The sequence below is a fragment of the Leishmania braziliensis genome, chromosome 22 (genome assembly GCF_000002845.2).
Source record: "Leishmania braziliensis MHOM/BR/75/M2904 complete genome, chromosome 22".
Lineage (NCBI taxonomy): Eukaryota > Euglenozoa > Kinetoplastea > Trypanosomatida > Trypanosomatidae > Leishmania > Leishmania braziliensis.
This window is the reverse complement of record NC_009314.2, coordinates 80,362-98,174: the sequence shown is the minus strand read 5'-3', so window position 1 is coordinate 98,174 and position 17,813 is coordinate 80,362. Positions and strand designations below refer to the sequence as shown.

General features: G+C 56.5%; 4 protein-coding genes across 4 annotated transcripts; all 4 read left to right on the top strand.

The window, feature by feature from the left end:
- Positions 1-3,020: 3,020 nt before the first annotated feature.
- On the top strand, positions 3,021-5,732 carry LBRM_22_0210 (hypothetical protein, unknown function; the record flags this gene model as incomplete). The annotated part of the gene is made up of 1 exon (XM_001564891.2): positions 3,021-5,732. One exon carries the CDS (start codon positions 3,021-3,023, stop codon positions 5,730-5,732), a length of 2,712 nt encoding a protein of 903 aa, XP_001564941.1.
- A 1,489-nt stretch (positions 5,733-7,221) lies between these two features.
- Positions 7,222-11,799, top strand: LBRM_22_0200 (conserved hypothetical protein; the record flags this gene model as incomplete). The annotated part of the gene is made up of 1 exon (XM_001564890.2): positions 7,222-11,799. One exon carries the CDS (start codon positions 7,222-7,224, stop codon positions 11,797-11,799), a length of 4,578 nt encoding a protein of 1,525 aa, XP_001564940.1.
- A 2,372-nt stretch (positions 11,800-14,171) lies between these two features.
- LBRM_22_0190 (conserved hypothetical protein) lies at positions 14,172-14,528 on the top strand (the record flags this gene model as incomplete). Its single annotated transcript, XM_003723123.1, has 1 exon — positions 14,172-14,528. The coding sequence occupies one exon, from the start codon at positions 14,172-14,174 to the stop codon at positions 14,526-14,528; it is 357 nt and encodes a 118-aa protein (XP_003723171.1).
- A 2,382-nt stretch (positions 14,529-16,910) lies between these two features.
- LBRM_22_0180 (conserved hypothetical protein) lies at positions 16,911-17,510 on the top strand (the record flags this gene model as incomplete). Its single annotated transcript, XM_001564889.1, has 1 exon — positions 16,911-17,510. One exon carries the CDS (start codon positions 16,911-16,913, stop codon positions 17,508-17,510), a length of 600 nt encoding a protein of 199 aa, XP_001564939.1.
- Between the last annotated feature and the right edge of the window lie 303 nt (positions 17,511-17,813).

Sequence of the window (17,813 nt, the reverse complement as noted above, 5' to 3'; positions counted from 1 at the left end):
TTCTTCGCGACGCTCTGCGTGTCCCTTTATGACGACGGGGGAGGGGGACACCGCACCGTGCGTGGTGTCGTGGTGCAGCACCGTATCTCTGTGGGAGAGCCGGCGCCTCCCCGAGTGGGAGGCCCCTGGCGGCGGCTGACACGACGGGCACGGCTGTGACGCGGCCAGCGGGCGATGGATAGAAATCGAGGCTGGGGTTGTGCTCAGATGACTGATTCTGCATTGCCGTGGCGTGTGTCTCTACCGCTGCGCCGCACCACACGATGGGTCACTGACAGTGTCAGGGGCGGATCGAGGGGCGCTTGGCGCATGCTGTATGATTGAGAACGGGCCCAGTGCGCGAAGATACGCATCGCATTTCAACTGTGCGTGCGCTCCGCGTTGTTGCTTTTCCCTTTGTGCACATGTGCGTGTGCATGTGTGTGTGTGTGTATGACTGTGTTCATATTTGTCTGTCTACTTCACTGATGCGTCTCGGCTTTATCTCTTTCTATTTTTCTTTCCTCACCTTTTGCTATCGCTGGTGTCGGAAAATGTGTTGGTGTGCGCGTGTAGTGAAGTGAGGGGGGTGTAGGGAATTAGCGCTGCGATTTTTGGAATGCGCGCCCTGTACAAGAAGACTGTTCACTCAGTCATTTGTTCTCCCCCCCACCTCAAACCCATTCATCTCCGCCTTTTCCTCTGCATGAATGCTAGATCTATCACGTGAAGATGCATGGCTGTCACGCATAAGCTCCTTATTTGTGTTGTTGTTGCTCTTACCTTTGCGAGGCTCTCTAGTTGTATTGAATGCGTACTCGCTTGTGCATCTCTCTCTGCGTGAGTGCGTATGCCTGTCGCCACCAACGCCTGCTGACTCAAAGTGTAGGAAATCTGCGCGTCCCTCTCTCGCGACTTCCTCTTTTCCATTTCTCATTTTTCTTTTTCACTTTATCGAAGGTGCGTTGCTGTGCCAATTCTGCTTCCCCCTTCATCTTCCACGCTTATTCCCTGGTTTCTCCGGGCAGGTGTGTGCGTGTATTCCTGCGCTGGCGTTGGTGTACGGGGTTATCGTTTTCTCATGTGTGGTTGACGCGGCGGCTGGCCATTTGTGTGTGCGTGTATGTGCATTCCATTTTTTTTTCTCTCGATTCATATATCTACCCATATCTTTTTCCTTGTGTCCGCCTCCTATACTGAGGCTCCCTCTTGTTGTGTTCGGTGCCTCAATGTATATCTTCGTGTTCTCCTCTTTTAGCCTCTCTCTCTTTTTCTCTCCTCGCTCTCTCCCCTCTCTCTCCTTCTCCCACCTCCTGCGTTGCTTTGGCTGGGCTGTTGAGCTGCCGCGGATTATTCTCTCCACCGTCGACAAAGCACCCAAGCAATCGTGCAGACACACAGCTGAGCGCAAAGCACACACAGAAGGAGCGAGGAGCCAGCATGACGTGAACAAGAGGTGGACTGTCGAGTAATGCGGATGCGAAAAGTTGTAATGGTGTTCCCCTCCTCCTCCTGCTACCCCGTCCAGGGCCCACTGAGGGCCGTGCATTGAACGTGCAAGTGGGTGTTGGGGCCGTTCTTCATTTCTCTCCTATGCGCCGTTCTTCCTTCTGTCGAATGAGTCACGCCTCCCACTGTTAAAGTGGCGTAGATGCGCTGCTCTCGTTGGTGGTGTTCGCTTTGCTATTGCCTAGGCATACCCCACCTCCTCCCACCTCCTCCGCCTGCGCCCCTCTCCCGCTCTCTCTCTCTCTCTCAGTGGGGCGCACAAGGGTGCCGAAAAATGGGGGAAAGGGAAAGAGGATGGAGGGAGCACAAGGAAGAGCGAGAGAGGAAGAGACAGCAACTTCACCCCCTTGGGTTCTTCTCCATCATGGTATGCCTGCGTGTCTGCGTGTGGTCGTGTGCTGTGCTTGAGGCTTTCATCTTCGTTTCGTTCTCTGCTTGTACGTCGTCGTGTGACTCTCTATGCGGAATGCGTTCGTAGTAAAATGTGATGGGCGAAAGGAGGAGAGGAGTGGCGTGGAGAGGAGGTGTTTGCGTGTCGTGGAATCCACAAAGAAACAAAGAAATGAGGGACACAGTGACAAGAAGACAAGAAAAGGAAGTGCTGTCTTGTCTCTCTCTCTCTCTCTCCTTCTCACCCCTCGCTAACGTAGACGAGCCTTTGAAAACGCAACCTACAATAACAGCATAGGCACTGCTTCTCCGTTCTCTTCTGGTCACCATTGATCACCCACCCTGCACGTCCACACACGTGCAGGCAGAGAGAGAGAGAGAGGGAGACGCGATTCTCTGTGCATCATCAGCACTCTCGACCTGTGCGAAAGCGCGTGCGTCAAGAGAGAGGAGGGCTGAGATAGCGTGCATCGGAGGAGCCATCCATGGTGGCGTTCAGCAAGCGATACAAACAAGAAGACGCCTCTCTTCCCGCTTGCTGTGTCACTTCTCCATTGATGTGGTGTTCACGCAACACATTTGTAATGACGCCCGTGCCCGCGTGGCTCACGTTTGATGTCGATGCGCGTGCATTTCTAGCGGTCGTGTTGTGGTTGCGTCTGCGCTTTCTTCTTAAAGTTTGTGGCGAGCGTTTTGTGAATCTGGTCCCCACCGACACTCCTCTTCTTCTTGCCCCTCTCCTTCTCCCTCTCTCTCTCTCTTACACGCACACCCATACACAGACAAGCACATGTACGCGCACCGATTTCCCTTATCTTGCGAATACATCCATCTGCAGACCGCCGCCTCACCACACTCGTAGGCAAGTGCTTCCATTGTAGCTAAGCGATGCAGTGGTTCTTCAGGAGTCGAAGCAGCAGCCAGGGCAGAGAAGAAAATCAAGCGAAGAGGAACGACCACCAGATGACAGTTTGGTAGCCTTCGCTTGAGGTGTTTGTCATTCATCATTTTCCTATTTTTACTTGTCGAAGGGATCTCTCTGATTTGGAACGTGTGGAGCTGCAGCAGCACCGCAGTGAAGGGAACTGGTGTTCCTGCAGCACTGACGCACAGCTGCGGAGGCGCAACGTGAGTAGGCCCTCATGGAAGAGGGAGGGGAGAGCTATGAGAGGATAATGAAGACCCCAGCAAACACTCTGCTGGCGGCAGAGCCCGCTCAATGGCCGCTGCAGTGCTCGGTTGACACTCGAATTCACTCATTCCTGCTGCTCATCGCTGGCCTTGTTTTCAGCAACGGGGTCCATGCAGGCATGGCTTTTGACGACAATAGTGCTATCATCGCCAACCCCGACACCCGCGCAGACAAGACATCGCTCGGCTCCATCTTTTACAATGACTTCTGGGGAACTCCGCTGGACCACTTCGAGTCAAACGGGTCGTACCGCCCCATCACCGTGCTAACCTTTCGCATTCAGCACTGGTTGATGGGCTACCGCCACAGCCCAGCCTTCCTCCACGGCTTGAATTACATTGTCGCATACCTCAACGTGTGTCTCGTCTTTTATCTCGCCCGCCTGTACGTCTACGTGGTGGTGCCCAGGGCGGTACTCTCCGTTGAGAATGCCAAAGCGCAGTCCTGCGTGGCTGTGCTGACCACTCCTGTTCATGTGGTGCCGCTGATGGCGGCTCTGCTGTACCTCGTCCACCCCGTCCATGTCGACGCCGTCACGTCCATCGTGGGGCGGTGTGAGCTGCTTTACTGCTTCTTTGGACTGATCGGATTCTTCGGCATCCACAGGTATCTGAACCAAGTCGATGCGCTGACCAGCAAAGCCGCTGGGACCCCAACTACCCACGCAAAGAAGCCGAAAAGGGAGCGCTTACACCGGAGAGGGCCTCACAAGCGCGTTTTCAGTAAACTTTATGTTCTCTTGTCCGTCTTGGCACTTGCAATGGGCATCCTCTGCAAGGACAGCGCTGTCACGTTCACCGCCATCTATGGCGTGCACGCATGCGTCATGTACGCCTGTGGACGGTGCCAGAAGCGCCACTCGTTGACGGTGATCGTGCTGGCTGTAGTGGAGCTGCTCGGCTATCTCGCCTTTCGACGAGAGTTCATTGGCAACATCGACCTACGGACGAGCCCGCTGCTGAGTCAGACGGAGCACCCGCAGTACTTTGTGCCCAAAGGTCTCTTTCACTGGCTCAGTATTCGGTGGTTAATTCAAGTGACGAACTTGAGGCTGCTCTTATTTCCTACATCGCTGTGTAACGAGTACAGCTTTGATTGCATCTCACATGTGTACACCATGCACGATCCACGCGTGCCGGGCTTTCTTGCGATCACTGGCGCTGCCGTGCTTACACTGCTGAGTCTGTTGCTCGGCACTTTTGCGTACCGCTCGCGCGCCGCGCTGGTGGGCCTCGTCGGCTTCCTCTGGATGGCAATCCCTTACGCTCCGGTTAGCCACCTCTTCGTGGCCGTTGGCACCTTCATCGCGGAGCGCTGCCTGTACGTGCCGTCTATTGGCGCGGTACTGCTCATCACCTTCATCGTGGCCGCCCCGGGGCTTCGCCGGGGGGTCGTGACTCGCTACTTCTACACGCTACTGTTGCTGTGCGCTGGCTGGGGTGTCTTTTCCTACCGACGCAACGAAGACTGGCATTCGAACGAGCACTTGGCCCGGGCCGCCACTCGTAGTTGCCCCAATAGTGGGAAGGCACACTTCCAGCTCGCTGCCGCCGTCGCCGCCCGCGAGGACCTCGTGACGCCGGAGGTGGTAGCTTTGGCGCGGCGTTCGCTGGAGCTAGATCCGTCATCACACCGTGGCTACTACCACTTGGCTCTCTATGAACTGAGGGTTAACCACGACACGCGCACGGCGTACGAGTACCTCCGCAAGTGTATGGACGACCTGTTTGCCTACAAGCCCTGTGAGGATCTTTACGAGCGGGTGCGCAATATCCTGCACCCCAAGATGACCGACATAGAGCAATACGTGGATCTCGCCACTATTGTACCCCGCGACTCGTACAAGGCCGTATACCTCCGCCAGGCCGGCATCATAGCGCTGCAGCGCGACGCCAAACCGTGTCTGGCCAAGACACTGCTTCACAGCGCTATGACCAGGTGGAATAATTCAAAGCTGTATTGGATGTCGGACGAAGTGAGTCGGAAGGCTGGGGATGTCACGTACTGCAACGCGCTCTACTGGTACGAGCACTCAGTCTTGGAGTGCGAGAAGCAGTCAATGCCTGGCGTTGTCGACTCGGCGAGTGCAGATGAGGAGAGCGAAGGAGGCGACAACGGCGCTGATTCCAGTAGTCCGCAGCCGTCGAGGAGGGGGTTTCCTCCTACACCGCAGGAGGCAGTGCGTCGAGCGGCGACCGCCGCGGAACTCTTCCGTCACTGCGGCACTGACTGGCGTAGCTTCCTAGCCCAGCCAAGGTACAACTACCCCACAATCCCATATCGCATGACTTCGTACATTTCTGTTGGGAGCTACACTGCCGCCTTCATCGCCCACTTTATCAACTACACCGCGAGCGATACACCGGAACGGAATGCGGTGCTGCTAAGCTACCTAGACACGACGGTGCGCCTGTACTCTCACCTCAGCACTTTCGTGCATGACGACTACGTGGCTGAGAAGCTAGGCCAGCTATTCAAGGACCAGACGCAGGCCGTTATGCGACAATCGTCGGTGGCTCGCCGTACGCTTCTCGGCAACCTGCACATGCCTCTGCGCGAGCTCCAAAGTGCCAGTTCACTCAGTATCACTCAAACAGAGACGCTCCGGCGTCTTCTGGCTCTCTCTCCATGGGCAAGCGAGCTCTTATCCTTCACTTCTTAGCGTTAGGGAGGTACCTTTTCAACTGGTAGAGGGGGAGGGAAAGAGCGCAAGCATCTGTGTGACAGCCCTCCCCTCTCTTCGATGTGTCGCTGGTTGATCCACTACTCTCTGTTTCTCATTTCTCTAGCGCTTCGACTTTCTACTCCGACCTTCGCTTTTCTCCTTTGTTTGGCGGTTTTTGTTTCCGTGGTAACTCCTGTGCGTGTGCGTGTATGTGTGTGTGTGTGTGTGGGGGGGGCATTTGACGACGTGGGCCTGTGTGGATGTGGTTGAGCCACCGCTCACGTCAGCGGAGTAGAACGTCTCTTCTCATGCGCCCATCATGACTGCGAAGTTCCCTCGGTTTCCTTTGTTTTCATCTTCCGTCTCGCTCGTCTTAGCCATGCCTGTAGATCGGCAGAAGTGGGGGGTGGTGGTGGACCATCGCAGGTGTGTGGGCGTGTGTCTTTCTTTAGCGTCGTTTGTGTATAGGCCGTGATGGACGTTGGTGACTGTACATGTGCACAGGTTTGCGCTCATGACGCCTCTTCACTGGGGCGCTCGTGTGCAGCGATATACATATATGTATATACATATACATCCATATACATATATATACATATACATATACATCCATATACATACATATATATATATACATACTGGGTGCGTTGTTTTCTTCTTGGTGGCTTCCTCGTCGATGTTGTTCTTCTTGTCCTTTGCTGCGTCCGCTATTCCCACTGCCCCATGTCGCCTCCCTCCCCCCTCCTCCCCTTTGTCTGTCTCTTTACCCCCTACAACCCCCGCCCCACGTCCTCCCCACCCCCTCTTCGTTGCCACGCGCGCCTTTTGGCAGCATTATGAAACACTGGAAAACAATCGAAAAGAGGGTAGAAGTGCTCATACGGTACCTTCATCGTGTGAAGGTCCACGGCCTGCAAGGGGGGCCTCTTTCGTGCACCTTCACTCTTTACCCCAGACGTATTTTCGATACCTCCCGCCGACGTGCAAACTCGTAGATGCGTGGCAGCCACCGTCAGCAAGGCTGCGCCGCTCACCCCTCACCCCCCACAGACACACCCACACAGCTTCGGTACGATGCCTCCGTGCCTAGGTTATGTTGCATGACTAGGTACACCTTGCTTCATGTGTCAGAGAGCTGGGCTCACTTACATAGACCTGCTGGCGGACCCAGCACCTCACTCATCTCTCTTCCCCTCCTACCACGAATCCCTGCCTATGCCTGCGTTTTGCCCCCTTCCTCACGCAACTTGTCGGCCATGTCGATTTTCAGCTAATCGGCGCAGGCACTTCCGGCACGTGTGCGTCTTCGCTTTTTTTTTTGCGTTTGTCTTCTCTTGTGCTTTGTAGCGCGTTGTGCATGTCTCTGTGAGGTTGCGTGCGCGTGTGCGTGTGTTTGCGTCTTGTCTCGCTTCGAATTTTGGATTGAGCAACCCCCACCACCATCGACACGCTCCCCCACTTTACTTCCCCATTTACGCCAGTCAAAATGCCCACCCTGCACGCAGCAAAGCGTGGGCGCAGCCATAGCAGCGCTGTGAGGATTCAGGAGAGTAAGTCGCACCGTTCTGCCTCGCCTCGCAACGGTAGCGAACACGGCATCCACCCACGCCGCCCTGCAGCACGCGCGGCCGGCGCCGGCCACGAGCGCGGTTCACATCTGCACACCTCTGGGGCGCTTCGGCTGAAGAAAGGGAAGACAAAGTACCACGAGAGGAAGTTCCGTGAACGACGGGACCCTCAACAGCAGTACCAGCACAGCGGTGCCTCGCGCGTCCACGCTGACCCGACGCGCGGCAATGGCCACAATGCTACTCGACCCCTTCGCACAGCGTGTTCCAACCGCACCAAGGACGTCGATATCCACCTCGCCGCCAAGATATCCGCTGATCTGCGGGAAAGGATTAACATTTTCAAGACTCGTCGTGCCAACCACGAGATCTTTGGCCGAGACCTCAACGAGCGCCTCTTCCGCTTCGTGCCGCCGCAGCTGATTCAGCAGCACATGCCAGATTCAGTCTCATCGTTTCGCACTTACCTGTCAAAGTTCCAGAAAGGGGCGCCGAGTATGGTAAGCGCCTTTGCGTCGTGGTACGAGTGGGCCTCCTTTGAAGCGAACAAGGGCAAGACGTTTGCGAAGCCGCCTAGTAGCCGTGCTGCCACGGAGGCTGCGGAGGAGAGGGACGAAGAGGCCACCCCGGTGAAGGGGGAGACGATGGTGGTCGGCGCGGAGGACAAGGGGGCATTTGGCAAGAAGGTGAGCCAGACGCGTCAGGTCATGTCGCAGACGTTGAAAGAGCGGGAGCACATGCGGGCGTTGCTGCACATGTGTCTGCGCCACAACGTCGAGAAGCGCAAGCAAGGCCAACACGCCTTCCTTAATCACCTCAACGCAAAGCTGAGTGAGGACGACGTGGACACACGCAACCTTGAGCGCCTTCGCGGGTCAGTGCACCATTCCGTTGTCTACGCTCTGTCGCGCCTACTGCTCGGCATGGTGACGGACGACTTTGCCATGCTATGTCTCCACTGTCACGCCTTGTTCCTTGTCATGCGGCAGACGAACATTACCCCGGCTATCGTCCTGGAGCTGATGGACGAGGAATTCACCTTGAGCACGCGTATGAAGGCGGTGAAGCTTCGCCTCGAGTCGCGCTCTCACCGCCACGATGACAATGACGACGACGGCGGCGACGACGGTGACATCGACCCCGACGACATCAGCGACCCGACAAAGGGCGAGCGCAACCAGCGCTTGATGGCGACTGTGTTCGGGCTTGGCGCTGTAGTAGCTTCACAGAAGGCCCTCAAGCCGTCCGAAGCATCTTGGCTTGCTACAGTGCTCGCCTTTGCCTACGTGGAGCAAAAGGTGACTCGCGTACTCTCGGCAAACGTCCTGTTCGACGTGCTGGCGCAGCACAGCAACGTTTATCAGCAGGAAGAAGCGTTGCAGTGGTTGACGTTTGCCTTCTTTCATTACCCCAAGATGGAATACTTCCGGCCGGAGGCGATACAACTCTTGCTGCGCCTCATGGAGACTGACGCGAAGCCGCCAGCGCGTGCACTGCCCGCCACGGTCGAGGAGTACCTCACCCTCGACCCACTCAACCCCACCACAATGGAGCAGATCAGCAATGCCCTGTTTCGCAAGGAGCAGGTGACCGCTTACCACCCGATGATGCACCCGGTGTGGCACGACATCTTTCAGCTTGTTTTACGCCGCGTCGCCATGGGTGAGTCGATGAAGGAGCACCTTAGCACGATCCTGCACAACGTAATCGTGCCATACCGCCGTGGTAGCGCTGATGTCCCACGACGAGCGCTCTTCCAGAACCTCGTGACCGAGTTGGGTCACATCGCGGTGCAGTCGGACGACGCCGAGCAGCGTATGGAAGTACTGAAGCTGGCGAGCACGCATGTTGGGTACGGCAAGCGCACGTCGGCGAAGCCGACGCCGATGCAGGAGCTGAAGCAGATGCCTGTCTCCGTCCTCCACCGTAAGGTTGAGGACCTCCTCCGGCAGTATGCCATGACTGTCGATTCGGATCCGGCAGCCGTGACGAACCGCACGTGGGTGCTACGTGAGCTGCGCAACTGCCTCTACGTGCCCGTGCGGGAAGGCGTCGATCATGCGTACGTGGATATCGCCGTGATGCAGCTGCTCGAATTTGGCCTGTTCCCTCCGCGGCACTCGCGTGACACGCTCAATCAGAATCGCTGTATCTTCCTCTTTGCGGATGTTCACTCCTTCACTTTCCACGGCTCGCTGACTCGCCCAAAGAGCTCTGTGGCATTCACGACGATCATCAGTGCTTACCTCGCGGCAGAGGAGAAGTCGAAGACGCGCTACACCACGGCCGTCCAGCAGAGCGCCTTCCGTAAGGCTCGCAACCGAATCGTGGAGGTTGTGGAGGCCGCTGATGAGCAGCGGAGCGTTCTCTTCTACGAGTATAGGGACATGGAAATTCTTCTGGTGTTGCTGTTTCTCATGCTCAGCGTCGACGACCCTACGAATAGCGACGCTGTGGTGATAGCCAAGAGCGTTGTCCCAGACATAGTGCAGTTCTACACCACCGGCACGCTGGAGACGCTCGACCTGTTCTTCGACGCCCTGATGGCGCTTTTCATGCGTACGAGTGCGCCGCTGCACGTGATGCCGCTTATGACGTGTGTGCGGCGCATTGCCATGGGTTTTATCCTGAAGTTCGCCAAGTTTATTCGGACAAGGAGCACGCTGGACATTCTTCTGGCGCCGCTAAAGGATGCATACCACACGGACAGCCGCGAGCAGGCACGCCAGCGCAAGGCGAGGCAGGCGGCGGAGAACGATGACGATCAAAACTCGAGCGACGAGGAGGGCGACGATGCTGATGCTGCCTCTGACGAAGACGACGTGGGCGGCGACGACTACGGGGAGGCGGCCGAGGACGATGCGAACAGCTCTGTTGTAGAATCCTCCACGGAGGACGTCTCCGCCACTGCGAGTGATGACAGCGACACAGAGACGGAGACGTCGGAGGAGAAAGAGGACAGGGAAGCAACGGCGGACGCGGTCGCCAAGGTGGAGTTGAACGAGACGTCGAGCGAGAGTGACGAGGAGGACGCCTTTGACGAGGAGGAGGCGCCGACGCAGCAGTACATCGATGCCCTGAAGGGCATGGTTGGCGGCATGGACCTCGAGCACATGTACCCCACCGACACCGCAAACCAAAAGGCAGACGTGGTCCGTGCCATCCGCCTCGCCACGCGTGTTGGTCTCGCTATGCGCAGCGCCGAGGTGGTGCACGTCTTCCAGGTGCTGCTGGCGGTTGCCCGTGAGAATGTGAAGACGGCGGACGACGTCGTCTTTCACAGCGTGGTCTCCTCGCTGGAGATGTTGCTGCTCACCAAGAACCGGTACTTCGGCTCCTTTGTGAGGGCGATGGATCTATTTCAGCTGCTTGGCGACATCCAGAGCTACCTGCGCAAGCTCAGCCGGGTGCTGGTGAATAAGGACAAGGTCATGGCCAAGGCGGCCACGACGGCTCGTCGTCGCCTCGTCACGCTCAAAGGTGTCGCGCTGCGCGTGTTCCACTTTGTTGCGATGCTGGCCAGCAAAAACCACGCCAATGAGGAGGTGCGTATTGTGCTGAACGAGTACTACAAGTCTGTATTTTGCGACCGCGGGTGGGACACGAAAAAACTGTTGCCCGCGTTGAAGAAGGACCTCTACCACTACCGCCAAGGCTTTGCCTGGGCTCTGCTTCCTGCTGTGCTTGAGAAGAACGAGGAGGTGCTGCCCTTGGAAGGCGCGCAGCGCGTACGCGTCTTCACCGGCTGCTGTGTCTTTGTGGAGGCGATGCTCCCGCGGCTCAGCGGGCTACCCGGCGAGTTGAAGCGCAGCGCTGGCGCTGCCATCTGCGGCTTTATACAGTCGGTTTCGGTGGCGCAGGTCTTTGCTATGAAGCACACTCTTCCGTACAACTACCTCCACACAGTGAAGATGGTGGTGCAGTACAACAGCCGTGTGCACCTCGACACCGCATGGGTTGCGTCGGCGGTGATCACGCCGGCGGTGGATGACGACAACATTTTGTTATCTGCCGCCTCGATTCGGCTGCTTGGCACGATGGAACGCATGCTAGGCCTCACCCCACGCGCGCGAGAGACGAAGGCGCCATCGCCGGTGAAGGTGCTGTATGAGCAGTTTGTGAAGCAAGGTGCAAAGGAGAAGAGCGATTTCTACCGCCGCGCGAAGAAAGTACGCAGCCGCGTTCTCAAAGCCCTCTTGGCACACCGCAACGATGACCCAACAGACGAAGAGCGCTCGTCAAAGCGGCGGCGCAAGGAGGAGCTAAAGATCGAGGACCGCCTGCAGCGCCAGGTGCTTCGCAGCGCCCGCAGCAAAGCGCTCACAAAGGAGGAACGAGAGGAGAAGCGCAAGCGTATAGTGATGGCGAAGCAGGAGCGTATCGCCAAGAATCGTGAGCGCAAGCGTCGTCTACACGAAGCTCGGCAGCGCTCGTTCGAAAAGTGGCGTCAAGCGAAGCTCACGGCTGCGTTGCAGCTGGATAACGCGGATGATTAAGCCGTGCTCCTGCAGTGGTGCATGGCAGTCACGGACGCCTGGTTGATTTTGTGCCTCTGTACTTACTGGGTGGTTGTGTAAAGAGGCGCAGTCGTTTGTTGTGTTGCTTCGTTCGCCTTTCTGATTTTTCTTTTCTGCGGTGGTGCCCTTTCTAAGGACAGCGCGTACTAATTGTTTAGGGGTGGTGGTGGTGGTGGTGGGGTCGCCGAGGCTAGCCCACACGCCTGCCCATCCTCATCCTCTCTTCTTAGGGCATCTCAGCCCCCCCCCCCCCCCTCTCTCTCTCTGTGTGTGTGTGTGGGAGGGGCGGGGTCTTCTCGCCTATGTTTGGGTAAACACGTTTAAGCACTTTTTTCTCTCGTTCTCTTCCTTTCTTTCGTTTCCCCTGCATGCTCTGTTGTGGAGCATGGCGTTGGCGGGTATGTCGATGTCTTTGATGATGACGGGATGGTGGTCGTGTTGGGTGGAGATATGGTGCGTATAGGTCTGTAGGTGGTGGTAGTGGGGGGAGGGGAGAGAGCCGGCGTGGACTCTTGGCTGTTTCCCTCACCCTTTTTTTCATCTTCCCTCTCTTTATGCCCACCAACACAACTACGGCGTTTAAATATAGGCGTGCATCACATTGCCTCGCTCATAATGGATGCGTTGGTGCAGAACTGTGTCCTGGTAAGCACCAAGCACACATGGACTTCTCTTTTCCCTTTTCTTCTCGACCGACAACAACAAACACACACACAAACACGCGCAAAAGTGAGCAGCAGGACTCTCCTGACTGCTGGTGGCAGCTGCACTGATGCGTTCGCGCATAGCGACACCGCCACTAGCTTTCGAAAAAGCGACGGTGCAAACTACCCTCTCCTCTCTCTCTCTACACGTATCTATGAGTCGTTGACTTATCCTCGTGGGCTTGTGAGACGTCAGGTCGTACACACCTGGAGGTATTGGCGCTGCCTCCTCCGCAAATGCGCACCGACACGGAGACACAACGCGCTCTACAGCCTGTATTGGTTCTTTTGCAACTCGTTCTCTGTCCCTCTCCCTATTGCTTTCACCGCTCTGCTGCTGTTGTTCTCTGGGCCGTTGTTCGGAGAGAAGTCGGGGTTGCTGAGCTGAGCGTTAGAGCGGTCCTGTGAGTGTGGTCATCTTTGCGTATCGGTGGGTGTTTTCGCGTGGCCCCCGCGACAAGACGTGAGTCAAACCTGCTGCTGCGTGCCCATCGCTGCACTTTCTCTTCACGCTCGTTCCCTCTCTACCCTCGAGCATCGTCGTGACGGCACCGAGGGATTGCTGTGTTACGTGCTTTGCGGACTCCCGTTTGCTCGTGTCAGCTCCTCCCCCTTCCCGTTTCCTTTCCTCACTAGTGCTCGCCTGCCACGCTGCTGTAGGATCTCCAAGTACTTTGTGTCGAACACCACATTCGGTATGGAGGCCTAGTGCGCAGTCTGCTGCTGTTTAGGGACGGATCCGGTGGAGAGTAGCAAGTGGCAACATATCTTCTGCCGGAGATGCATAGAGGGGCTCGAGACGTGCCCCGTTTGTTGTGAGCCTGTCGCGGGTCTCAGCACACTCGGTAAGTTTATTCTACGAATACTACAGCGCAAGCAGGGGTCATGCAGTGCGTGTCCCTGGAAGGGTACGTACAGCGACTTTAAAGAGAAGCATCCGAATTGCCGTGAAGCTGCCGAGGTGCAGTCTAGCGGCGAGGACAAGAACCCGGTGATAAGAGAGGGTGTGTAACCAGGCAGCAGGAGTACTACGTAGAAGGTGGGGGCACCGGATTTGGTGGATCGGCGCCCTTGCCGGTCTCTGTGACCCCCCTCTCGTTGCGTTACGAGGCGGCTGCAATTGCCAACAGCGCTAGCGGACAGAATCGTTCTCACGTCACGAATAACAGCACACCCGCCGCTGACGATCGCCTCACAAGCGAGCAGCGTGCCCAGTGGCGGCAGTGCTTGACCGTGACAGCACTGGACTAGGGAATGTCTGATGCGGAGTACGGCGAGCTGCCTCAGCGTTTCCCCGACTTCGCAGTTCTTGCTCCCAATAGAAGCATGACGCCAGAACTGCGCTGGCACGGCGCGCGCCGAGTGCTGCAGTCCTTCAACTACCCCAACCATCCAGACAATGTGAGAAACCCCTTCGGGGTGGAAGACCACAGCGCGATGACGGATTCGGTACCGTTTCACGTGCTGTGCCTGTTGTTCATACTGAGCCGGTGAAACCCAGTCCAGTGTTACCACATGACAACGAGGCTGTACGAGAGCAGTTCCTGAAGGTAGCACAACTGCTGGATGTCGAGGTGACCGTGCTCTTCAGGCTGGGTCAGTGCCGCATCCTCGCAGAGCAGTACTTCGAGCGCGTCGTGTGCAGCGATGAGGGGTTGTGTATTTTGTGCACCTGCCGCGCGACAGAGATGTGGAAATTCGACAGTCCGTCTTCGGCAGCACATGTCGTCGGCGCACCGCCGACTTGGGCGGAAGCTTCACCCTCTCCTCCATCCGGTTGCTCTTACAGGGCGTGCTGTGTGCCTTTGCTCGTCATGTCGACCGACTGAAGGAGAAGCTTCAGTCAGAGGCACAGCGGGCGCAGTCGGACTACGTGCGCCACATCAAGCGTATCGTGAGCTACTGCGAGCCAACCGTGATGAGCCAGCTGGATACCGCGCTGCCGAAGTTCACTGGCGAGGGGGAGAGCGTTTCCATGACGCTGATTGCCATGTACGGCCCTGAGCTCCCTTAATGAGTCACTATGGTGAAGAAAGACGATGCGTGAAGGAGAGAGCGGGGGTTGGCGCGTCGCCGTGAGGTAAAATGAGATCTCTGGAGCGTGACCATAGGCACAGTGGAAAAAAAAAGCTGCGTGAACTGTATCGCTGACGGTTTAGGTAAGTGTGGTGCTTGCGTAGGTCAAGTGGGGGAACATCTTCACGCGATGAGAGTGGCAGGCGGAAGGATAGGGTGGCTTCGCAGTCTCGTCCGTGCCCAAACACGCCACCGTATACGCGTAATGATGCATGTGCATACGGGACGGGCTCTCTTCCTGTGAGGTTGGCCTCGGTGTAAGCGGTACGGCCGCACACACCGCACGTAAGTCGGAGCGATAGAGACGTGTATGATGACACGTTCCTGACTTTAGTGTTGCGTTCTCTGCCTTCTTCCATCTCGTTCTTTCCTTCCGATCGCTCCCACTTATCAGTGTTTACCAGCGGTAGTTATATAAATGTGTGTGTGTGTGTGTGTGTGTGTGCACCCGGGGTGGGGGGCCTACTTGTGTGAAGGAGCCGGGGGAGGTACATGAAGATGTGAGTACGGGTGCAGCCGAACCTCCTCATCTCCCCCCTTTTTTGCTCTGTTTTGCGCCTCGTTTAGTTGTGTGAACCCAAAGAGAAGAGCATCACGCCATTGGGTGGTTTTGTGTGTTTTAGTCATTTTCTTTCGGCCCTTTTCTGCTTGGCTCCTGCACAGACGCGAATACTCACACTAGTGCAGACCCGCGCGTCTCACACGTACAAATTTAACCCGCGCTACCTCAGTGGCACGAGGCGGCCAAATAGAGAGAGAGGAGGCTGTGCTTGTGCACCTATGTCTCTGCGGGTGCTGTGTTTTGCTTAGATCATGTTTGCACATGTCTGTCTGTACCTCTTCATGTCTGTATCCTTTCTCTTTCTTCCCACACAGACGCGACTGTGCAACTGATGCTGCCTCGATTGCATCTCCGCCACAACCCCCCCCCTTCATCGCTCGCATCTTTTCCCGCTGCGCATTCATTTGTCTCTTGCGGAGTGTATGACGTTGTCTTGTATCTTGCTTTGCGTTGGCGCCAACTCTTTATCTCTTCCGCGCGCGCGAGCGCTCTCACCCTTTTGGTTGACGTTCTCCCTGTTGTGTAGGGCTCGCGTCCGCACCCCTCCACGATGTTTTCGGCGGTGGGTACCCACAGTGTCTTTGCACCTGGAAGTCTATTTCTGCTCTGCTGTGACGATGCGCATCTCAAGCTGTGCCATCACAGATCGGCTCAGACATCAAACGAAGAAGAAATAATAGCGAAGATTGACCCCCGCGAAAGCAGGCGAAAAAATGGAGCACTGCCTGGCCAAATGCGCTGCCGACGTGGCAGTGCTGAACCTCGTCTCTACTCCATGAGCGCCACTGGAGTGAAACGCAAGAAAGAGTGGCGAAGAGGTCTGCGCATGTGTGTGTGTGTGTGTCGCTACGCACCATCAGCTGCGGTTGCGCGTTACAGCGTGCTCTCTCTCTCTCTCTAGTGCATCCAGCGTCCGTTGTATGAGCCCCGCCCTTGACAAAGAGTCCTACACATACATACTTGGGCTACGTCTCTCTCTCTCCACCTTTGCCTTTTCTCACTCCCCCTTTTTTCCTTTCTCTGTGCCACTGCTTCACCTCTAACTTCCCCTGCGGACACACGCACACACACACACACACCATCGGACAACTAGCATAGTCGCGCCAGCTAATTTCGATTCCCCTCCCTCTCTTTTTCTCTCGCGCCTTATCCCTTTCCTGACGATAGTATACCCACCAGCGATACCCACCATACGATATCACCCCTCCCCCATCCATCCACGACGAGATCTGTCTCCCCTCCTCCGTCCGCTGTCGCTGTCACTTTCTTACACATACACATCTTGCGGCCCTTTCTTCGTGCGTTTATTTTTTTTTTCGGTGGTGTCTCGTGTTGACCACCTCTCTCTCATTTGCAGAGGTGAGGCATTCACCTCTTCGTGCTCAAAACATAGTTTAGCAACTGCTGCCATTATCGTGCGAGCAGCACTAGTAAAGGTAACTTGACTTTCTCCCCAATAAGACACCTGTCTCAAGCTTGGCAGCTGGATCAGCTTTCTTCGTTGTCTTCAAACAATCGGGAAGGTGCTCTCCTAGTGAGGCCTCGACCGAAAGGTGGCAACATAACGCACAAGAACGACAACACATCAAAACACAATGCCACGGACGCGTGATAACCTACAGCAGGCGCTGGAGTCCGTCAACGAGATCGCCTCGCAGGTGAAGGTTGACCTAAGCGCAAAGGTGCAGGGGGCCGAGAAGACCATCTCAGAGGCCACCGGCGCCCCCCAAAATGGGGTGCATAGCGCGATGAACACTGTTCAGTCCTACGTGCATGAGGGGCAACGGATTGCGTCGGAGCACAAGGCGCAGCTCCAAGATGCGGTCAAGAAGGCCGTGAATGTTGCACAGGAGTACGTCGAGGATGCCCGCAAGAAGGCTGACCCGTACGTGGAAAGCGCCAAGGCAAAGGTGGATTCAGCCAAGGCCTCTGTGGAGAGCGCGCGTCACTCCGCTCAGAGCGCTGTGGACAACGCCAAAGACCAGGTGACGGCTGTGCGCACCAGGGTGACCGAGAAGACGCAGCCCTATGTGAACAACTACCAGGAGTTCGACGTCACGAAGACGGCTGCCTTCCACGTTCTCATCCACTTCATCAGCAGCGTGCTCTACGTTGTCTGGCGCTTAACACAGTTGATCCCCTCCGCCAAGCAGGTGTTGAATTTCCTTCAGCAAAAGGAGGCGGATGCGGTGGTGGTGCACAGTTGCTCGGCGATGGTGCAAAGGGTGCCAGTTGTGGGGCCTCGGTGCGTGGAGGTGGCCACAATTGTTGTGAGCAACGTGTACACAGGCCTCAACGAGCAGATTTCGCAATACAACGCTGCGATGCAGCGTAAGAAGGCCGCTTAAGCCCTCGGTCCCACGCTTGACCAGCCTCGCCACTTCCTCCCTTGCGTGACGTCGATGATCCACCGGTGTACGCGGACCTACACATTCACGTGCACACTGTTGCGCGCATTTCTTGTGCGTCTGCGTCTCTCTCTCTCTCTTCCCTTCTCCCACGACACAGGCGTGCAGAGCGAGAGAGACGCAAACGCACCGCAACTTATCTCTTTTTTTTTCCCCCCCTCCTGTAGGGTCTTTTACTGTGGATCATTCATTGTTTATGTGGCGGGAGCTCATTTGTGTCAGGCCGCACTCCCCGACCGCGTT